This window comes from Strigops habroptila, chromosome 11 (assembly GCF_004027225.2).
Source record: "Strigops habroptila isolate Jane chromosome 11, bStrHab1.2.pri, whole genome shotgun sequence".
Classification (NCBI taxonomy): Eukaryota; Metazoa; Chordata; class Aves; order Psittaciformes; family Psittacidae; genus Strigops; species Strigops habroptila.
In genome coordinates, this window is record NC_046360.1 from 33,741,723 (window position 1) to 33,759,362 (window position 17,640).

The 17,640-nt window shown below is 47.3% G+C and overlaps 1 protein-coding gene across 2 annotated transcripts in view; it reads right to left on the reverse strand.

Annotated features, from left to right (window-relative positions):
- Nucleotides 1–17,640, reverse strand: part of SYNPR (synaptoporin) — a 110,365-nt gene that overhangs the window by 40,616 nt on the left and 52,109 nt on the right. The window contains exon 1 of one of the 2 annotated variants that reach the window (XM_030501287.1): nucleotides 4,382–4,837. The exons of the other annotated variant lie outside the window; for it this stretch is intronic. Within the exon in view, the coding sequence (XP_030357147.1) occupies nucleotides 4,382–4,405 (24 nt within the window). The 5' untranslated portion in view covers nucleotides 4,406–4,837. Of the gene's footprint in view, nucleotides 1–4,381; nucleotides 4,838–17,640 lie in introns of those variants that run through there. 2 annotated transcript variants of the gene reach the window in all.

Here is a 17,640-nt window from a genome sequence, read left to right on the forward strand (position 1 = left end):
GTAATTGCACACAGTTTTAAAGGTAAATGTGCAAATGCTCTGTTCTTTCACCTTCAGCAGTTCCCGGTTTGTTGATGCTGTTAAAGGAGTCTGAGTTCACCACTGGTCTCATTCTGAGCAGCTTGCAGGATGGTCTCATGGGTCAAAGAACAAACAGCACGAGGGTACCCTCCACCCATAGGTGGATTGAGCAAACCACAGCAAAACCCCCAAACTGGGCATGAGATGCATCCATCGCCATCCGCATTCCCTGGCATGAGGGACAGAGCACTCACTGTTGCCAACAGGGACATTTCATCCTCATCTACTCTGTGCAAGTTTGATTGCTTTTCTAATTAAGATACATTTTACGGTAATCTACCAAGCCCCTTAGACTAAATCACTCACTTAATCTGTTGTTAGTGCCCATATGTTTACAGCTTTACAGCCTGCTGCAGCATATTTGCTTTGCCACGGCGCCAGGAAAGTTTAGTGACAGATGAGGCACTGCACAGCCATTCAGGTGGAGCAGAGCCCTTCCACCCAGACAGCCTGGCTCTGCATGGACAGACAGACAGACAGCCCTGGTGCTTTGGAGAGGAGAGGCACAGCACTGCGGATTCGGCATCCCATGCTGATCACCTCTCTCTTTCCCTGGCTCTGCAGAAGGGCTCAGCACATCTTTCACATTTCCCTTTCTTTCCTTCTCTTTTTTCTTCTCCAGAATAAGAGAACATGATGGGCTGAAGAGTTTCACAGTATCATCACGTCTCCAGCCCCAGAGCTCACTTACTGAGGAGTTTCACTGCAGCTTCGAGGCCTCTGAGTAGCCCTTTGGGTAAAAAGCAACAACCAGATTTACGAACTCAGCACAGGCAGGATCAGACCCTCCTTCTGCACTGGACACTGAATTCCATAAAAACTGTAGGGTCTGCACCCAGTGACCCTGCAGGAGTATGTGTGTCCCTAGCCTCAGCCTTGCCTGCAGCCCAGACGCATCGATGGGCTCCTTCCAACTTCTTCAGGACTGGTGCTATGCCACTGCACGCCCTGGCGAGGAGCTAAATATCTCCTTTGGGCCTGCCTGGGCTCTCTGTGTATCCCACGTATCAACACACATGTGCTGTGCTGGCAGGCAACAGCTTCATCTCTTCATCTTCCATCAGGCTGCCCACGCCAGCTCTGGATGAAGGAGCAGGGATGCGCTGAACTGGGATGTGTCCCCAATCCACCGCTCTCCTCACGCCTGCATCCCACGGTGGTACCCACACAGGCAGAGCTCTGGCAGAGACACAGGGGCCCCAATTCTTCTCAAATTAGCTGTGCTGAGCCCCGAGCCCACCACACACAAACGTGTTGTATTCACAAGGGTGTACCACACTACTATTTGAAACAAATTGTACTCAGAGGGAAAGAGAGCCCAAAGGCAAAATCAAGAAAGCCCAGACTCTAGGTCAAGTTGCCATCTGCCATCCTATGTATGGGGAAATACTCTCTGAAAGAAATGGTCATATAATTGTACAGGAACTCCTAATCAAGAGTGACATGAAGAATAAAACACCACCTGCCATCACCAGCAGTGACAGGCAGCTGCTATCCAATATCAACACAAATACCTCTCCCCCTGTAGAGTGCCTATTGATCTGAGCAGGATTAGCAGAGGTGAGGAAAGAACTCATTAAGACTTCCAAGGACTTGGCTAAAAAAAGAGGATCTGGCATTCAGGAGGAGGCAGATATTTAAGAAATCAATGTTATAATAGTTTAAGGAATTTCTCTAGGAACTGTTTGATCTGCCAGAGGAGCAGCCAAGGAGACAGGTCTTAAAGGAAAAGAAGCTCCACAGGATCCAGGCATCCCTAAATTGAAGCTTCAAGCTCCTTTCAAACCCTGAATCACCTGCTAGAAAGGGACAATGACTCCTCAATCCCACTGGCACAAATCTTGTGTTTTCAGCCCTCGATCTTGTGAAGCACAATGCTGTCAATCTGTCCCTGGAGCTGCACCAAGCCCTGGTTTGCACATCAGCCTGAGGTCATCATGGAGAGAGGATGTCAAGCTCCTTGGGAGGTGATGGAGGCTGTTACAAGGTCCGAGGGGTGAGTGGTGGCTGGGGGTACCAGACTGGGGACAAACTGCCCCCAGACTTGCTACCACCAAGTAGCTGGAGATGAAGGAACACCACACATGTTAGCACGGGTAAAAGACAACAGATGGAAATCCATGAACACTGAAGATTTTTGTATGTACAATATGAGGAGCAGAGGAAGCTCTCCTGTTCCCCCAAGTTTGTCTCACTGTATCCCATAGCCATGGCATGTAGGGCTGAAGGGATCATTCCTCCCCAGCCACAAACTCCTCTGCCAAGGGAAAGTCTTGCAGTGATTGGCTTAACCACAGTATTCACTTTGTGCCTCACAATCCCCTGGCTGCTGGCAACCTGCCCTTGGGGACAGGGGTGAAACCTCCCCCTGCCTGCAGCCAAACCGACCATCCCTGGCCTCTCTTCCTGCTTCAAAGCTATTATGAAGAGCTCAACTGGCTTCCTCAATAAACCACAGCCCAGCCTTCAGGGCAGTCTGGCACCCCTGCTATGATGAGTTATGTGGCACAAAACCCCAGGGCTTTAGTTTTGTGGTGTAGGAAGCAGGAATCATGCTCCTCGGGTCATGCTACCCAGCCCCTTCCCCTTCAGGATCACCCAAATGTGCTCTTTGACATCGTCCTGCTGCTATCTGCGCCAGATAGCAAGGCTTGGCAAAGTTGGGAATGCTTCCTGCTGTCCTCAGGCAAGCAGGATTATGCTTAGAAAGTGTGTGAGATGCGCACAGCTCAGACACGCATGCCCTCCACACCCAAGCAGCTAAATGACTGTGAAAAAGACAATTACTGTTACGTACCTTGTTCTCTAACAGTCGTATATAACGCATTTTACATACCATGATTTGTAACACTGTGCCGAGCACATACATTCAAGTTACACAGCTGGTATAAATAGACACGGTCCTTATGAAACAGTAAAACCCCAAAAGCCACTGAGCGTAGTGCCTGGTAACCACATTTTCAGGAACCAAGCTCATGTTCTCGCCTGCGCAACACTCTGCAGAGCTCAGGAGCCCCACAAAATATCCCCACCAGCTGCTCTTCAGGCAGGTGAGAAGGAAAGTGCAACTATTCCACCCTGGAAAACCAGTAACAATTAAACTGGTCTAAAAGCATCTTAAAATGACTAAGCAGTTATTGCCAATCTGAAATATCTCTCTGGAAGAGTTTAGCTTGAAGCACCAGACACGACATCCTTACCTTCTCCTGTGGGTTTAATAAACCCAGTTACAGTTTTCTAATCTTATTAAAGTATACTTCATACATCTGTTAGCATACCCTGCTATCACGAGAGTAGGCAGGTTATTCTGGGTCTAACATGTTAATTTTCTGAGCAGGTATATACTCAAGCACATTCTCACCGCAGCTCCAGCTTGTGCTACGGCTGGAGTTCAGAAAGACTTCTGAAACACCAAAGCAGTCGGCGCCCATGGATATGATTCAAGTATGAAAGGATCAAAGTGCCAATAAATTAACCAATATAATTCTGCAAATTCAAGTATTTATTACGTAGTCTAAGAGTATTGCAGCCATACATCTTGTTTTCCTCAGCCATACTCTAGCAATCACTGCCTTGTACTGCCTGGAAAGCACAGCAGAGCTCTGACAGGGAGAGAGAAATAACTGCCCCTCGCTGTTATTTACAGGTAAAAAAGAGGTCTCCAAGTTAGCCGAGAGTGCTGAAGAATAAGGCTGCTGAGCTGTGCAAGGCAGAGGCAGGCAGCACAAAGTCAGAGCAACAGTCTATTGACCTGTATTAATGATGTTACACTCTGAAAAGCAAGCTATTTTCTTAATTACTTTAAAGATTTTCTTTATTTGATTAATACATTCGGGTGAGGAGCAGCTTGCTGCCAACCTGCCAGTCTATAGATTGATCTTTCTAAGGTAATATGCAGTCAGATATTCATACTTGAGCTTGATCAATATTAAATAGCTCTTACTGATTTTTTTCTTATATCAAATATTGCTGCATTATTTTTAGGCATCTTTGATCTAAAATGCGAAAAGGAACAGGATAAATCATCATTCCTTCTTCCTTTAATCCTCACTCTCCACGTTTCTTCTGTAAAATGAAGTACAAAACAAGTTTTCAAAGCAGGCACCCCCCTTTGCCAAAGCAAAATACAAACTGAAAATATTCCAGTACATCTAAATAACACGGAACAGTTGGGCTCAGCAGGAGAGTACAAAGAAACCAAACCTAAAACCAATTCAGTGGGCTTCACGATTCCTGTAAAGCCCCCCTTCTCCCCCAGACAGTACAGTTACACACATAAATAGAGATGCATATAACTTACCGGAGCAAATATCACCATACACATTTACAAAAGGGTTTATAATCCAACTTGCGTCTCCTGAAATAAAGCAAGGTTTGTCTCATACTAAAAATAAAGGCTCCCAAAAGCTTCTCACAGGAGGGGGAGAGAGAGAGAGGGAGGGAGGGAGGGAAGAAGAGGGAGCGAGCTCCTTGCCTCTCTTTTTGTGAAGCAAATAAGGAGAGCAAGAAAATCAATGCCGAGAGAAAGTGAGATGATATACCAATCAGGCAGCAGCCTCAGCCTTATTTGCAGAGGGATGGCAAAATGCTCATATTATTAGACAATGACTACACACACTCTAAGTAGAGAAAGCGAATACTTGTCCCTTGGTGAGAGGCTGATTGCTTTGTTGTTGTACAGGTACCACCACAGCGGGCTGGGAGATGCAACCCCTTCCTCCCCACTGCTAATGCAGCATCGCTTTAGTCCTTGTATGTGCGCTGTAGGAAAGAAGCAGTTCACAGTTCTGGGCTAAAGTTGTACTGAGCTTAAAGATCCTCCAAAGCTATGACACTTACAGACTGCCATTGGAGCAGTGCTTCTTCACTGCTGGATTTGGGGGCTTTTGGGGCTCTCTGTTACACATTTTAGAAAGCTGCCCTGCAGCTAGAGAGAGGATCCTATTCAGAAAGGGGAAAAGACCTCTCAGGTCTCCCGTACTTCAATGCGTGCTGAGCTCCTCCTGTTCTCAAACAGGACCAGACCCACAAAGCATCTTCCTGGAACTTGAGCTTTTGCCCCTTTTTTGCATATCAGAGAAAACCTATGGGAAACCCATGGGTTCCCTTGTGCCAAAAGAGAACATTTCTGTGCTATTAATCCACTCAAACAAAGCCTTTGCTGTGCTCTGTGTGTGTTGGGAGGAGGAGGAGGAGCAGGTAGCAGGAGGTAAGCTCGTTGCCTCTGACAAACAGGCACCTGCTTGTGAATGGGACACATCAGCGGCAAACACATGCCACCTCTTTGGAGAGATGCCACATTTGCTCCCACAGCAGCTATACAAAGAGACAAACCCCATGTCCTCTCACTGCAAACCTCCTCACGACAGGAGTTTCAGGCTTGTCCCATGTCTCTGCTTTGCGTTCAGGACTTCAGCACATTGAGAGCACAAAATGGATCCATAGATCCCTCTCTACTAGGCACCCAGCTCTGCGCTTACCAGCGCTGCTTGGTGTAACTGAGGCTGTGAATCACGCTCTGTGCTATTTGTTTATCAGCCTGGGGTTTGTCACTGTTTTGCCCTCTTTTCTACACACTACATCAAATATTTTCAAATACATGTGACAATGGATGAGACACAAGGTGAACTTTGTCTTTTATTTGGAGGCAGAAGTTACATGCTGCTATACAGAAACACCTGCTGGGTGACAACAGCTCTTTACGCAGCAGAATTGGAGAACAATTGCTTTTCCCCAGCAGCTTGGGATTTACACTGTGTGAGAAGAGCTGGAATTCACAGGGAAAACCCTAAAGACAAAGCTGAATTCATCTGATAATTCAACGTATGTGTTTGGGGCTGGCACTTCTCACACAATCCAGGCACAGAGGAGACCCCAACAGCCCTTTATGAGCATTGAACCTTCAGGGCCCTTTTCCCACGAACAGGAGCTGTATTGCCAAGCTGACAGATGTCACTGCCGATGATGTGGCCCCTGGTTTCCAACAGATACAGCCTGATGCTGTAATGAGAAGACATCGTGGTGCTGAGACTGTTCTCCAGACTGAAGCACTGCTCTGCTGCTTGGTGTGTTTTAACGTATGTGAAAGCACTTGCCAGCCGCTGTGCACACTGAGTCCCAGCTGCAAAGATTAAACAACTCAGCACCTCTGGTCTGCAGAGCTGGGTAGAATTTGCCTCCCACTGCACTGTGAACAGCCCTTGGATGCCTTATCCACACTGGAATTGCACTCTGCAGCCATGCATCACACCACACAGGCTGCAGTAGTTTTGCATTTGCCTGGTTAGCGTTGGCCAACACACCTTTGTCCCCGAGGACAGGGCTCAGACATCTCACTCCTCCTTCCTTGCTACCTCTAGAAAAGACAGAACAGCCCAGACAAGGCGTGGAGGAGGTTTTGTAGGAATAACACAGAACCAAATTGGAACATGAACCAAAAAGCCAGCAACGGACAAAGGTGACCGAGGACCACACAGAACTTACCACCCACCACATCAGCACAAGAGGTGACGCTGGCTCTCCCACACCCCTGGGAGAGCTCTTCTCCAGCCTGTGAGTGCCTGGGTTGCTCCCACACATTGGCAAAGGATCCTCAGCCTGCCTGAGCTCCCCAGCTGATGCGTCTCATCCCTCTTGGCCTTTTTCATTGCATTCAGCTCTCCAGCTGGCACTGAAACTCGCTGTATCTCATGGTGACCAGCCTCTTGCTGCAAGGTGTGACAGTAAGTGAAATGCAAACACCTCCCATTTTCGTTTTCCAATGAGATAATTTTATTTTCCCTTCCCACAGCTAACAACTGCTGTTACTTCAACTCACATAAGTCTTCTGAAAACTTTATGAAACATCCATTAAAACAGTTTTGCAGAGGCGCCGCTGGGAGCTGCTGTGTCAGCCCTCTAAAATATGTGCCCACTTAGGTAGCTCTGTGGGATGTGAGGGTACAGGATGCAGTTTTAAACAGAGCATGATGTCTTGCAGCACGTGATGACCTGTCCTATCACACAGCTCCTTCAAACAATGCAGCAACATGGACCCCACAGCATAGGGAGATCAAAGCCTGCTTTTTACCTGTGACATGCCGTGAATGATGTGGATGAGGTCTAACACTGTTGAAAGTGAACGTGTTGGTGTTTGCTGACAAGGCAAAACACTTGTTGGGCTGTAGTAGACCCTGCAGCACTGCAGGCGGGTGCTTCCTTCAGCTTTACTAGATGTCATTCCAAAAATTCATCTGAAATACTGGATGGGGCGCTCAGGATCACCAGGCATAAAACTAGATGCTACCAATTGTGCCACATCTCTGCTGTATCAGAGCTTTCCACTTTTGAGGTTTAAGTTAGGAGTTTCAAAGCAAACTAAAAAGCTTCCTGGATTTAAGCCCCCAAACTCCTTTAGATACGACTGAAAAGCTGTACACACCCAGCAGATTTCCACCAGCTTTGCCACATCACTCAGGGTCTGAAGACATTTAACCCTCGCCTGTAGGAGAGATGCAGCTAAAAAGGATGCAGTGACACCAGTAATGGTGAGGGCTACAGCCTGGGGAGAGGCATCTCCTTGGGTACAGCAGTAGTCACAGGAGGGATCTGCATGAGATCAGCTTGAGACAGGGCTGCTCTTCTGGCTACCCACCGTGCTTTGCTGTCTCTTCCCCCAGCCCACCACAGCCTACCTAAAGCCCGCATAGTGGAAGCCCAAAAGCACCGGTTATACTTAGAACCTCTCATTGCTGCTTTACTCCTAACATATTTGCCCGTATTACTCTGGAAGCACTGTTCATGCTTGCACATGTGTGTGTGCGGGTTTACAGATCCTATAAAATCACACCCTGCATGGCAGAGATGAAAGTTTATTGGTCTTGCCATGGAGGACCTGAGCTGGAGTTTGTCCAGCATCATGTCCAGCCTCAGCTCTGCCTGAGGCTGCATTGCACCCATGCTCACTCTGGCCAGGCTAAGGCAGGAGGAAGCATCATCACCACGGGCCCTTTGGACCGTGCTACAACATCTGTGTCTGCTCAACATCTAGAGGAGCTGATTAATAAGAACAGAGCCTCCATTCCACCTGTGCTATAGCAAAAACACCGATCAAGGCAGCAGTGGCTGTGTGAGCAGGTTGGAGCCTGGCAGAGGGGCTGCATCCCTGGCCAGGGAAAGGAGAATTGGCCAACCTGGATCTGCTGCTGCACATAATCCACCAGCCCAGCAAATACTAAGACGGGCCCCTGTTTCCCACCGGAGATTTTCACATTTCCCTCTCAATCTTCATTTAAATTTAGGAAGACACCAAAAAATCAATGAAGTCTGAGGCACATAACTGGAAACCATTTGTTTTTCTTGTGGAAATGGAATGTTTCCTAATGAATCTCCCCTCCCCCTGTGCCGTTCGGCTCTGGCTGCAAAATATTGCTGCGAGTTTATCAATCTGCGGCTTGTTTCACGCAGTTTGCAATGCTAATGAGTAAACCAATTTTGACATATTATGTAAGCCAGTTTCTGAAACAGAGATTCTTGGCAGGCCAAATGTAAACACAGACACCCTCTTGCATCCAATTTAAATGAGCATGTTGCTGAAAGCACTAAGGGCTTGATTCTGTTGACTTATTCCTGATTTACTCCGGTGAAAAAAGGAAAAAAATAGAGAAAAAAATAGAAAAACAACAACCCCCCACCCTTCAATTCCATTCCTAGTGCAGCAGCAATTTGCAAAGTGGATCTAATTTTGTAACATGGAAATGTGCTGGAATAAGCTAATGCAGGGTGGTGACTCGGGCACTGTATGAGCATCAACACAGCACACGATTGGGAGCACAAATGTCATTCCAGATGGAGCTAATAGGGGAGATGACAGCTATCTTCTCCCTCATCCTCCCAAGCCAGATTCAGATCCAGGTAGTGCCCCATGGGTCAGGCTGCCTCCAGAGGGTGACTCCTTTCTGCCTCCCTACTCTTCTACATTGGGTTTGCAGAAGGACATTGCACACCTGGGCAACAAGTAAAGCTCAAGAGCAGCATCCAGGTAGATGCTGCCCCTGCTGCAGTTACGCCGGGGTGGTGGGAACCCAGGGCACAAGGGTATATTTGTCTCAGTATGCACTGAAGGTCTGCACCACACCAGTGCACGGCGGGGTGCCGAGACCCCATGAACCATCACTACCTGGCCCAAACCTGGGAACTGGCCCCACCACAAAGACAGCTGGACACCTCGATTAATGGATTATACCCAGTTTTCACAGACCATGATCTCAGCACCAGAATGACGTGCTGGAAGGCACGTGCATTGGATGGCAGACTGCAACAACCAGCAGTGTGCCTTCCAGTGACACAGGGATGAGCTCAAGGGCGCACACTCAGAGAGGAAGGAGGAATGCATTTTACAAATGCATCCCTAAAAAAAAAAGCTTTAGTAGAGAGAAGAACAGGAGTTTATTAAAGTGAGGAAGGGCTGGAATCAAATCTTTCATTTGCACTTTTCCCAGTACCATCTGGAGCATTTGCATCTGCCAAAAGCACAGCGTATTTCTGTCGACAAGTGGAAGCAAATGGGGTAGCGGCATACCTGGAAGTGGCCTCTGCCCTGCTAATGGCTCTGGGCATCTCCAGTGTGTTTTAAAACTAAAACGCAAGTGTGAAGTTGAACTGCGTTGTTCCTGCTGTGGCAGAGGAAAAGACACAAAATAAGAGACACGCTGTGCTGTGAGGTCAGGTGTGCTGCTGCAGAGCCTGTTTATTGCATGTGTCAGTGATCACACCAGGCACCAGCGCTGCAACACACAACCTCACACTCAATCCCCTTCACGATATCAGCGTATCATTTATCATACCTGGCTCTTTTATGCGATAAAGTAAAAGAGAGCAAGAGGAAGAATACTTTCAGCCTCCAAGCACCTGAGCTTTCAACGATGAGAGCAAACCTGAGAGCTCTTTCCTTTGTGCTGTGTAACACTTTCAAGCTGTGATCATAAGCAGCCCAAGTGCCACACATTTGCTGGCTCATCAAGTTTCACCGTGCAAGTTTGGAAATACACAGCTGCTGAAATAATTCGAGTTTTAATGGCATAAGAGAAAACTCACTGCTGTCTAGACACAAAAAAAAGGACAGTGCTTGAAAGGAGGGCAACTGACAACTAAGCATCACTTGGGATGTAAACGACAGGGAGATGAGATGCCTGCACAGCCCCAGCTTGCTAGCACACACCGCAGCACTGCAGGGCTGCAGAGGACCAGCAAAGACTGGGAAGAGATGATGCCCCATGGACTCTTGCTTGAACTAGTTCAAGTCCAGCTCTTTGCCAGCTGACAAATACCCCCCTATAACTCACACTGCCATTCCAGTGCAGAGCCCGAGGTGGAATGTGAAGCCCCAAACCAGATCACTGCATCAACTCCCACCCCATCAGGGAGGTAAGGGCAGCAAGCAACCAGCATGCAGAGTGATGTATCACAGCACCTCCCTCCCTCCCTCCCTCCCAGCAGTTCATCTACACACAGTGCATTACAGTAACAGGAAGGCAAAAAGAGTGCTTCAATTTCTAACATCTCATTTTTACTGCAATTTTAAATGATTTGGAATAACTTGTGTGATTAGAAGTCCAGCTGTGATTCAGGGTAAGTCAATTTGGAAAGCCCTCACTGTCCCTCCAAGCATCTTGCAAGAAGAATGCTCAGAAAAGTGTTACTGCCACCCTCTTATTCTCCAGGCTTTCTGCATTTTTCAACATTAAGTGCTGTTTCTGCATGTCTTAAATACCAGACACTAAAAACATACAAAATTATAATCTGAAGGCCAAATGGGCATGGACTGGATGATAAAACCAGCACGGAATAAAAGAGAATCAGGTGAATTTCTATTGTAATTTTTATAGCTATTTAACAGGAAGAATGAAAAAATCTAATTACTGTCAACCATAAGTTTTCAGCTTCCCAGCCAGCAGAGCGCTGTTATTAAACTACTGTATAATTGCTTCTTCTACTCCGCTTCCCACAGAAGTTGTGTTATTTCACTCATAGTTAAACTCATAATATTGGCTTCATAACTAATCCTGTCAATCGAAATCCCCAGGGGCTGGTACAGTGATAAAAATAGCAAGAGGTTGTTTCTTCCCTCAGCTTTCTCTCAAAGCCCATTTCTGCAGGTACCAGGGCTGCAGCTCAGAAGTGCCATGAACTGTTGCACCCACTAACACCACATGAACATTGCTCCTCTGACTCCAGCAAAGCATGGAGGGGAGGGCTGGGTCCTTCCAGCACACAATTCTGTCCCCCTGTCCTGGATAGCATAAATCCTGTCCAGCTCTCCCTCCTGACACAAGCAGTGCAGATAAGATATTTGATGTTACATAGCTGAGCACCACCTCCAAGCCCAGATGTGACTTCCTACCCTGGGACTTCATGCTAGCACTGACTTGCAAAGATGCATGAAAAGCGTGGGTTTCTTCCTTACCCAAACACCAAGCTCTGTGATAGTATTTCTCATACAAAACCACACTAAGACACCCAACTACTTGTTCAAGCACCAAAAATATGCACTGAGATATCTGTTGGACTTGATCTTATGGGGTTTTTCCAGCCTGCATGATTCCATGAGATGAGCACAAAATTATGCTCACTTATTCAGGAGACTGTGTGACGAACTAGATTTTTAACCATCCAAGTTTTGTAAGCTCTGTCTGAACCCCTGTTTGCTCCCTGTGCACTGGACTGATGCTCCTTTCTAACTCCTGGCACGGTCCTTCCCTGGAGACAGCACTGGGATTGCTGAAGAAGACGCAGGCAGGGTCTCTTGCCAGAGCTTCACATGGCAGCACATCCTCCCTGCCCAGTGGGATGCTCCTCTTGCCCAGGACACCATGAGGCCAAACTCACTGTTTAGCTCAGGTTTGAGATGAGGTTATAGGGCTGGAAGGGGTCAGAGAAGATGGATTTGGCCTCACACCCAGACCTTCCATCCCAGCCTCCGTCTCTCTGGAGACAACAACCCTGTGCTGGGGTTGCTCTCTGGTGGGCACACACAGAAATTGCTGAGAGCTGGTGAGGAACTGATGGGAAACAACACATTACCCGAAGCAGCACCCCAGAGCGAGGGCCCGGGGTGTCCATGCCAGAGGGGAGCCAGCACCAGGGCTCTGCATGTACCTGAACCAGCTCCAGAGTCATCGCGCTTGCTGCATCCTCATCACATCCTCAGCTGCTGCTGGAGCCACTCACTTTGCTGTGACTGTTGTGCAGCCTGACAGCACAAAGCATGCTGCTGGGTCCATGGGGGAATCATGGAACACTGCTTCAGCTGATGTGTTTTCCTCCTGGAAGAGCCACCACTCTGCCTACTACAGCCGTGAGCAGGTAATACTGCACAGAACTGTGGTACTGCAGCTTTCCCTCATGGTCAGGAGCTGGTGCCATCATCAGGATGGACCCTTTCTCTCACCCCACAGCAAGAAGGGATCAGCCCCAGTACACTCTGCAGCCAAATGGAAACTATTGCTGCCCGCAGAAGCTTGAGACATCCTTACCAGCACCCAAGGGGGATCCCAGGGTTAAAAAAACCCCTCTGTGTGCACTGAGAGCATGAGTGTGCCCAATGCAACCTCTGCGGGAACACAGCTCTTCCCTGGGCTGCATTACTCCTTCCTCCCTCCATCACTGTAGTCTCTTTAGTGCTTGAGACGAGATGATAGAAAATCATTTATGCCATTGCCTGGACTGCCAAGCAGCACCACTGTGCTCTCAGGCAAAACAGGAGTGCTCCCAGCAAGCCCAGCCTGGACAGTCCCGGTGTTCCCAGGGGCTGGAGCTTAGGCAGCGGGGAGTGTGTACAACTGCCTCCCAGGAGATGGTCCTTGCAGCCTGCAGGCAGCAGGACTACATCCCTGGAGCCAGCAGAGCCTGTGGGACTGCCTTGGCTGATACAGCTCCCAGCAGCCCCTGAGATTTAAAACAAAAGTGGCCTGATGCAGTGCTTGTTTTCTCATCCATGGTGTTAGTGCAAATAAACCCTCAGGCTGATGGATCTCATCACCCAGGAAGCTGCAGAGGCCCAGAGAAATGGTGGTACAGCCAAAGTTACCCCAGCAATGGCTCTGTCAGTGAGCTGCCAGCCCCTGGCCAGTGCCCAGTGCCCGCAGCCTCCACATCTGCACCAGACATAGAAAGAACGAAGGAGGGAAGCACCAATGTATCGGGGCTGAAGCAAACCCATTTGCAAGACTGAGGACTATCTCTGTGTCCAAGTACAGAACAAGAGGAGAAGAGTAAACAGCAAACAAGTTAAGCAAAAGCTACCAGGCACAGGAGCAGCAAAAACTTCTATGAGAACAAGTGTTGGTGATGGCATAGCATGCCGAGAATCTCAAAGCATCGGAACAGATATGGTCACATGAGCCAGCCTGCCTTTACTAGAAGTGGCAATGTATACCTCCTCTTTGGATGCTCAGCCAGATCCTCAAGGACAACATGGCAAAGCAATTGCTCTTATAAACACAGGCCTTAATATCTAGATGAACATCCTCGGGGTCTGATTCTTCAAAGCCTCAAAAACTGCCAGAGGCTCCTGATCTTCCTCCATCTCCCACAGACTCTATTGTTCGTGGTGTGTCCATTTACACTTGTCAATTCTTCATCCTCAAAGAACAACAAGAGTCTCAGACTATCCTGTGCTCCTCCTGAAGCGGCACAATGCATTTTGACAACTTCCTATCAAGCAGCAGTAGATCTTTCAGGAGGAATCTGGAAGAGGAGAGCATAGGCTGCATAAGCACTGGGTATATCAAGGCAAGCCCAACTTTCAAGTTTGCAAAGTGGTCTGAGCATGCAAGAAAATGTGTGCAGGGTCTCACTATTCCCCAAATTAGAATACTATAGATAAAAGGGTGAAAATGTATTTCAGTTGAGTCATTGACCAGGGAAAAAGGAAAGAAGTGCATTCCTGCTTCCATAAGATTTTATTACATGGGGGATTTTAGCTGCAAAAGCAAATCATTCAACTTGCCACCTACTTTTCATGTAACATAGTTCAATCAAAGAGGCCTAGATGCCTAGTTCAACCAACTTTCCTAGATGGAAGTAATTAAGGAATGAAAGAGTTGTTGTGTTTGCACTTCAGAGGGGAGCCTTTCCTTTGGCAAATTTTATAGCCCTGGACACAGCCAAGCCACCAGAAGTTTTCAGCCAGGTGTTAGCTCAAGGCTTGTTCCCAGATGTGGGGCACCCACTGCTCCAGCTCCCCCAGATCAGCAATCCTTCCCCTGCCATGCAACTACACCCATTATGGGAGCAAAACACAGCTGCTTTTGACAAGTGCATGCCATCCGACAGACATGGGAGAGGAGCTGTTTGCACGTGCCCATCTCACGGTGCAGGACGCTTGCACTTTGGATCTATAAAGGATGGACTTCCATTGCAGTAGGTGGTCCCATGTAACAAGGCCAGGGATCACTGAAGAACCTCCACATGGAGAAAGAAGCTGGAGGAAAGTAAGGGGTTGGCCATCTGGAGATTACACCTCTTCGGTCGATGCCCAGACAGACAGCGTAAGACCAAGAAGGTGACTATGCCACTGTGCTGCTTATCTGTTTAGTTCTGTCTGAGACAAGCTGACCACTGAGTGTCATGAGGGTATCTTGTATGGTCCCAATGCTCAGAAAAATCAGTCATTCCCCAAGTCACATTGCTGATGCAAAAACCAGGTAATACCTTACCTGAATTATCATCAGCAGGGTTCTTCCAGACACCAGCTTCAGGAAGATCAGTGGTGAGGAACTGTATTTCCCCTGTGAACGAAGGGGAACGGTGCATTTTTAAGTTTCACATTAGGCAGCTGCACAAGTGCTTTAGGTGGACCTTCCCCGAAGATCACAGAAGACTCTCCTTGTCCAACCATCAGAGGGTTTCTGTGCAAATCAGCTCATGGTCCTTGGGATTTTGCACATTATATGCATCTTATATACACAAAAAGTGTTTGTTATTATTTCTTGAAGCGAAGAACCCTCAGGAGCACTTAAGTGTGTTTGCATGGAAGACAACACTCTTGCACATCAGCCATTTCCAGTAAAGTATTCCACAGAAGTCTGTGTGTCCAGAACATGCCTGTTAGGAATTTATGCAAATCTATTCTACAAATAATCTCGACAAATAATGCTAAGAGTGAACTTGAGCTGCGACTGTCTGAGATCGAAGGTGTTAGTTAGGTTATCAGACACAGTGGGTGGCATGTTAATGAGTTCACTTCTTAACTAGTGGGTTTAAGTGAGAGGCTTGATCTACAACTGAAAGAAATCACTGAAAGGAAAATTGAATTTTGAGCACAACATCTATTCCTGAATAGATTTGCATGTGGGCACTTGTTTTATCGCAATGCCTACATAAATATGCATGGAGCAACTGTTTCAGAGTAGCCCTGTGTATGGACAAGCCTGTGAAATCAGGTTTCTGGTCTAAATATTAAAATTAAAATGCCTGCAAATCACGTAAAGTAATAGTCTCCTACAAAATCACTGTTCCCGTGAATTTTACTGGCATCACCTTTGTTTATCTGTGGAAGAAGAGGAGGGAAGCATCAAACAGGCCTGAAAGCTGGCAAAATAAATTGGGAGTTATTTTCAAGAGGATTGCTTATCTCTCAGTTAAAAAAATGCAGCAGGAGATGGAAGAACAGATGTAGGTCCCATCTCTGCCATGGTCCATTTTTTCTGTGTAGAAAAGCAGGATGTGTATCTTGCACTAGACACAAATCATCTCCTCTTCCTTCAACCGACACCCATTTTTCCTGAGCAGTTACATCAAACCACTTACAGCTCTTTGGATTCTACTGGAGCTTTGCTTTACTGTAATTGCCCTTGTTTAAAACAAAAGTACCTTCTCTCTTCCTTAAAGCGATTAGAAATGTCATTCACATCCCCCTCTGGATGTGAATCAAGCTATTCCCAACAGCCACTCAAAAAATACATAATCACCATAATTATTGGTGGCATATAATTAACATTCAACTTCCTCTCTACAGCAGCTACAGCTGGACAGCCCATTTACTTCACCCTAAAACTAATGCTCCCCTAATTATTTCCCGTCACACCAAGCAGCTCACCTGTGTCCATCCTCACTGACGTCTCCGTCTGGCACAGTGGTGAGGCAGCAGAGTGAGCGCCTCTGCATGCATTGTGTGTGCTCAGCCTCGCTAACAAATGCCCCCTGCAAGCATGGGGACCTGCTCCTGTTAATTGTGCAGCTGCTGGCTTTATTAGCTGCCTTCACTAGGATTCACACACAAAAAAATGGAAAAAAGAAGAAGAAAAGGTAAAGGAGCTGCCTACATCAAATGTAAAACACCCCCTGGTTGGCACCATCACTGGGGCAAAAGGCTGCAGCCACCCCAAGTACTCGGTGGTCCAGGTATAACCCCATGGAAGAGGGCAGAGGATGAACAAGCCCATAAAACACACATGCCTCTTGTTCCTGAGGATGCTGGGGGCTATTTGCACCTTCCCACATCCATGGTCCACTCTGAGTGCCGCAGCCAAGCAGGAGGGCTCTGCCTATCCATGTGCTGCCTTCATCCAGGGCACCACCCTGTGCTCACACCCAGACCATGGCACAGTCCAAGAGCTGCCAAAATTCACTCCCATCAGCCAGGAGACAGTGGAGTCAGGCTGGGCACGCTGATGGCCCCAAACCCTGGCATGTTCTGATGCTGGTCTCCAGCTGTGGCAAACCCTCTGCTGTCACCTTCATTCTCCCTTCCTGGCCACTCTGTAGCAGCAACAGGACAAAACCTGCTCAACCAAACATTATTTTAAGAATAAAGACAAATAAAGCAGCCTGATTTTATGAACTGCCCAGTATGAGGCACTCATTCTGAATAAACCAAAGTACATATAAATCCATGATACCTCACTTGTTTCAGTCTACTCCTAGTGCTTTTCTGTAGTGGATGGGGCTAGAACAAGCTAATCGGACAACTGTTAAATTCTCTTTTCTTCTCCAGACACACATCACCTCTCTTGGTAGCAAAAGCAATGCCTGCTGCTGCCATCTAGATGAGCTCCAACTCATTAGCTCTATTTCCTTTCAAAACTCAGCTGAAAACTTATTTTCTCTTTGCTCACGCCTCTCCATTTTCCTCTCTCTTTGCTATTATCTCTCTACTTATATTATTTCAGCCTGTAATGATTGTAACACTAGTAGGAATGATGCTCTGCAAAATTACCTTGCATTTGCGTTCACATTTAAGCTTTCATCATTATACCCACCAGATGTATAAAGTGGGATAAGAAGGGAACCAACAGTTACCAGGGGAAGCTCTGGCTGAACTTGTCTTGATCTCAGAAATTACTAATGTCTCTTTGTTTCCCTTCTCCCCGCTTCCATTTGTCATCCTTGCTGTGGACCTCTGCAGATCCTAAGAGGTCTCTACTTATTCCAGCCACTGAAGGTCACAAATCCCAGAGTGACAGAGTATTTACTCCCAGTCAAATTTGGTTAAGACAGACTAAAAAAGCCTAAAGTCTATGGGGAGAAGGAAGGAGCTTAGATTCTGTAGGCTTCATTTGCTTCAGAGGTCAACGAGAA